Source organism: Empidonax traillii, unplaced genomic scaffold (assembly GCF_003031625.1).
Source record: "Empidonax traillii isolate 1590-97213 ecotype Southwest subspecies unplaced genomic scaffold, ASM303162v1 scaffold241:size891819, whole genome shotgun sequence".
In the NCBI taxonomy this organism is placed as follows: Eukaryota; Metazoa; Chordata; class Aves; order Passeriformes; family Tyrannidae; genus Empidonax; species Empidonax traillii.
This window is the reverse complement of record NW_020955434.1, coordinates 742,509-747,979: the sequence shown is the minus strand read 5'-3', so window position 1 is coordinate 747,979 and position 5,471 is coordinate 742,509. Positions and strand designations below refer to the sequence as shown.

General features: G+C 34.8%; 1 protein-coding gene across 1 annotated transcript in view; it reads left to right on the top strand.

The window, feature by feature from the left end:
• Positions 1-753: 753 nt before the first annotated feature.
• The window catches only part of ZPLD1 (zona pellucida like domain containing 1), a 109,575-nt gene continuing 104,857 nt past the window's right edge, over positions 754-5,471 (top strand). The window contains exon 1 of the mRNA XM_027888599.1: positions 754-812. Within this exon, the coding sequence (XP_027744400.1) occupies positions 779-812 (34 nt within the window). The 5' untranslated portion in view covers positions 754-778. The remainder of the gene's footprint in view (positions 813-5,471) is intronic.

Genomic DNA, 5,471 nt, shown 5'->3' with positions numbered 1-5,471 from the left:
TGGTCTCACTGACTTTCAAATTGCCGTGTCTCCACTAAAAGTGAAAGAGGAATGCAGTGCAAATAAGCTGCAGTAGAGCAAAATCAGCCCATTTTTTTATCAGTATTGGATTAATTAGACAATATCTTAAACACTGTAGGTTTGTTCATTACAGATACTTCTCTGTGCACTAACTAGTGTGTGTGTGGCACGGCTGGGGGTTAAATGATGGCTTTTGTTTTGTAATCAGGTCGTTTGTAGTATTTTGCAGCTGAAGTGAGAAGTGGAAAATCCAAAAATATTTTTATTTTACTTTTATGATGTGAGTCAGAAATGCGGTGACCTCAGTGGAGAATCTATGAATGTTTTCAGTTGGTTTATATTCTTGGCATTTCAGTTGAATCCACTGAAGTTATACTAAAGAATTTAACAGCTAAACAATGAGACTGAAGAAATGCAGAGAACAAATAATCAAATTATGTGGATATTAATGATGAAAAGGAGGCCTTGCTTTGTCAAGGACATCCACATTTGTGTTACAATGATTTTTCTTAGATTGCTCACTGCAATAGGCTCTAAATCTTATGCAGAGTTTCCTTTCTTTTTTCTCAGGTCCCTTGCTGATGTTAAAGTTTTTCTGATGCAGTAGACAATATGAAGAGTGTGAAAGTGAGAGGATAATTTGTTCAAAGTTCTTTAATTCAGGTCTGAAGCTTTGACCATAAATCACTTCCTTCAGACCTGTTTTCCTCTCAGATCTGCTTTCACTGACAGCTTACTGCGCTTCGTATCTGCATGAATGTCCTGTGGGAAACAGTGGTTAATTGATGCAGGTTGGAAGGACAGAATTGAGATCACTGTCTTTTCTGGGAGGTTCAGGAGGTGTCCTTCTGTGCATTTATATCTGTGGAACCTAAATCTAATTTGCGTTTTCCCAATTTATTGAGGTATCTGTGAAACATGGAGTTAGAAACATAATTTCAAACGGAGTTAAAATTTTTATCTTATTTGTCAGATACAGATTTGGTTACTTTCATTGTATGATATGATTGGCATGATTTGGGGAACACTAGCATTTTCTTAAATAGTTAAAATAAGTACCTGGAAGAGAGATACAAATACACTATTGAAGTCACCTTTGTGGGACTGCAAAGCAAGTATTCAGGGAATATTTAAAGAACAATTCAACTGTTCCATCATGAAGCATAGCTCTGGTAAAAATAATATGGAACAATGTAGGGGGAAAGTAGCACATCTGAAGAATGTTAGTATTTTACTAGTGGATGTAGGAAAAGCTAGAATTACTGCTGTTTAGCACGGAATAGCAGGTAAACAGTCTACTCCATAACCTCAGCAGTCTGAAGTGAATGAGATAAATCTAGTAAGTCAGGATCTCTGGCTTGTTCAACAAAGGGTTGTTAAGATTTATTTATACTTTAGTAACTTTATTTCCCCAATGGTCTGTCTCCTTGAAAGAAGGTATTATGCTGCTTTGTATAAATTTCTTAGAAATATTTCATATAGTATTATTTTCCACTTGATCACTCTTTCTCTTCTTACGGTATAAATAATGCAGGTAACTTAGTTCTTCTCAGACGAGTTTAATAAAATCTCAGTGCATCCGAGGATTTGTTGTAAAAATGAAGACAGACATGTATACTAATGTACAGTGTTTAAAATTTTCTAATTAATATTTTGAAGCATTAAAATGTAATTTTTTTTAAACATCTTATTGGCAGTGTGGTACACCAGTTGAATTTCCTTAGTCATTAAGCAGGTGAAAAAAACAGTCAACTGGAGTTTTGCCTATATGAGGGTATGAAATGAAGCTCCAGGTGGACCTATGCTAGTGCACATCTCTCTAAACCTGAGTTGATACATTCAAGAGCACTGCATGGCTGTAAGGCTTCTATTATTTACCCAACATACACATTTATTTCTCACTACTGGTAATAAGATTCACAAACAATACTGAGCTGTGTCTTTTGGAAGAAGATCAAAGTTTTCAGCCTTTTGGTGTTCAGCACAGTTTAGAGTTATTGTTTCATTTCAATTCATAAGCACACTATGGATTGCTTCCAGATAAATTTTTTATGGTCCTGAATATCAGTTTCCCATGCAACGTGCTGGTCAAAATTTGAAGTCTTTCATTTTAAAGTCTAATGGTTTTGGTGTGGCTTCCTTTTGTGGAAAAATTAATGGCGCTCTCAGACCCTTTGGCTTTTTTAATCTGTGGAAGAGATTATTCTAAAAATACTGGAAAATCAACCAGAATTCTTTTAACTTAAACTAGATTTTTTTTAAACCTTAAAACCAAAGCAAAAGATTTGTATATTGTTTTTTGAAAACTGCAAAATTTATTCCCCTGTCTCATTTTCCTTGGACTCTGTGGGCATCTGCTTGATTCACAAGCATTTGAGACTTCAGCTATCATCCAGAATTTTTCAGATAAAACCCCTGTTGGGTTCTGGTAGAATTTTGATTAAGGAGGGGCTCCAAGCTTTGACCCAACATTTAATTACAAATCTGATAGAGTATGAAACTAATACAAGATTCTTGTTTTTAAATATCAAGAATTGAGGGGAAATATATGACTAGCAAATGAGTACAGGGCATTGTAGGGCCAAATCATTGATGTTGAAGGCAACTCTATGCCTGACTACCTGTGTACATTTAATGCATGGTCTTTCTTGTGTAGTCTGCAACTGCACTTTGTGTTCTGAGTAGCTGTAAGAGAGAAATTATTTACCTGTTTCAAGCTAGTTACCCCTTTTTGTGGGAGGGGAAAAACAATCAGGTCTCTTTATAAATTCTGAGGTACATTGATTTCTGATGTTCTTGGTTTTATTATTTCCTTATATATGCCAAATTATTACATTTGGTATTTTTGTGCGGTAAGACCCCAAATACCGTGATTTTGGTAACACAGTCTGTTTGCAGGTCTGGCTCCATCATCAGCTTAAGTTCTTTATTTGGGAAACTGCTGAACTTCAAGATACATATGTGGGCCTCTGTCTATATATATTTGTCGTGTATATATGTGTGTATGTGCATGTCTGCATATATTTATTTTTTCAGCTCTTCAGGTTTTGCTAGGTGTCAGAAATGAATGGGATGGCACTATGGGGTCTGAAATCACAGAAATCTGCAAGAAAAGATATGCTGTGTTTCAAGCAGAAGGAAATTTTGTAGGTGAAATGTGTCTTAAAGTTGTTTGCGTTTTAAGTGTCCTTTTTTTTTCCTCTAACAAACCTTTTGAAAAAAGGCAATTATCACCTTTTGGTAGGCTTGTCTTCAAAAGAGTTACTGTAAAGTTCCAAGTCCTGTTTTATCTGCATCGGAAGATCCAAGGAGATAATGTAGAAAGCAATAATGTAAAAAATCTGGATAATTCATTGCAATGGAATGAACAAGTTAAAAGAGAAAGTTCCACTGAAGAACTTGAGGTAGAGAGGTGTTCTTCGGGGTTTTTTCAATGGATTACTTTTAAGTGATGGCAAGCGATCTAGTATGTGTTTAGGGGCAAAGTGGTTCTGGAAGACTTGACAGTGGTTCAGTTAATGCACTTAACAACTATTCACAACGTGAGTGCACATGCCAAAGCAAGTGTGGCAGCAAGGTGAATGTAAACCAAAAAGATAAGGAACTATATGAGAACTACTTGTTGAGCTATGTAGTGATAATTTGAAATTATTTTTATGAGCAGAAGTAATGTTTCTATTCCATTACTTGTAGGCATCTAATGAACATTGCTAGACAATATTTAGGCAGTTACTAGATATATGTAAAAACTCTTACAGATATTCCACCAGCTTTGTTATGTGCTTATCACATATATAATTTTCCTTCAGAAGTTTTCATTATTACTATTGACTGTTTTTATGAAAGACTTATCCTGTCAGAAGGCATAAAGATCACCATATTGTTCTGCAGAACTGCCACACCCTGTGGATGAAAAATCAAAAATAAGCAGGGGATTACAGGAAGTTCTCATGAAGTACATGATAAATATTTGAAATAAGTAATATGTTTAGAAGTCAGAACTGGCTCACAAATGAATTTCAGTCGAAGTGTAGGGCTGAATCAGTGAATGCTGTTGAGGGTGGAAAATTTTTGAAGATCTTTTCAGAGAGGATAGGAAAAAAGAGAAATGAATATGAGGCCATGAAAGAGGAAAGAAGAGGGAATTTAGGTCAAACTATGGCATCTCTTTGGAATTAAATTCACAAATTGACTGCTAAAACATGTCTTGTTTAAATCATAAACACCTTTACTTGCAAATTCTGTGCAGGTTTTCTGACATGGTGAAGTTCATCACAGCAGGGTTGAGGGTTTTGTAAAGTGATAACAATTAAATTGAGGCCTGCATGTTGCAATTCTGACCTCTCTGTACTCTTCAATGATATGCAGCACAAAACTGACTCTTGGCACATCATTGAAACTTGATATGGGTTTGCCTGTGGAGAGTTTAATAGATAGTCACATTTCCCTTGCTGTATGTGTTGGCATCTTTGCAATCATGAAACTTTTCTTAACAGCCAAAGGTGTTTGCTACTGGATCAAAGAAACCTTTTTTTGGAATGCATCAAGAATTCCTTGAAAAAAGCTTAAAGAATTACATACCAAGTTGAAGAAAAAAGGGGCAAGTATCTTCCACATTAATTTGACTCCTGGATTATAAATCACCCTATTCCTAGGACTTGCATATTATCTTCCCTTTTTTGTAAATGGCATTTAAATTTCATGCTCATACGAAGGCAATAAGGTTATGATGTTCCTGTTATTATTAAAAAAAAAAACAAAACAAACAAACAAAAACCAAAACAAAACTGTTATCCTCCTTTCATTCTATCAGTATGGCGCAATTCTTTTTATTAGGATGCCTTACACATTTGGGAGACTGAAGTTTACAAATTTCTGTTGAGAAATAACTTGCCAGAGGCCTTTAAGACTAGGCTGGAAAAGCAGGAATGGCTGCTTTGATTCTTGCTGGATTGTGTAGACAGGTGATATTGGCTTTTCATGGTGCTTTCTAGCCCTGCAGTTCTCTTGAGAAATGAAAAATAATGACTGTTCCTGACTTATTTAACCCAAATCAGCAGGAGTCAGCTCAACTGGTGATGTGGATCTGCATGTTGATCCATTTACAGATAAGTCAATAGCCAGAAATCAAGTAGGACATTATTGGTTGTGTTAAAATTTGAATTGTTCCGAATACAGCTAGAGAAATAATGCTATAAATACTTAATGTCTTAATTCAGATTTGTTCCTTAGCAATCATCTCTTCTTTCTCCAAAATGCAGCAGCAAAAGTTCTGTTTAATAATTAAAATTTCAGAATTTATTGTCAAGTTCTGCTTTTCATCTAACATAATAGCTACAGCTTTGTCAGTGGCATCTTTCATTAAACTCTTTTCAAACAGCTTTTTTTTTTTTTTTTTTTTTTTTTTTTTTTTTTTTTTTTTTTTTTTTTTTTTTTTTTTTTTTTTTTTT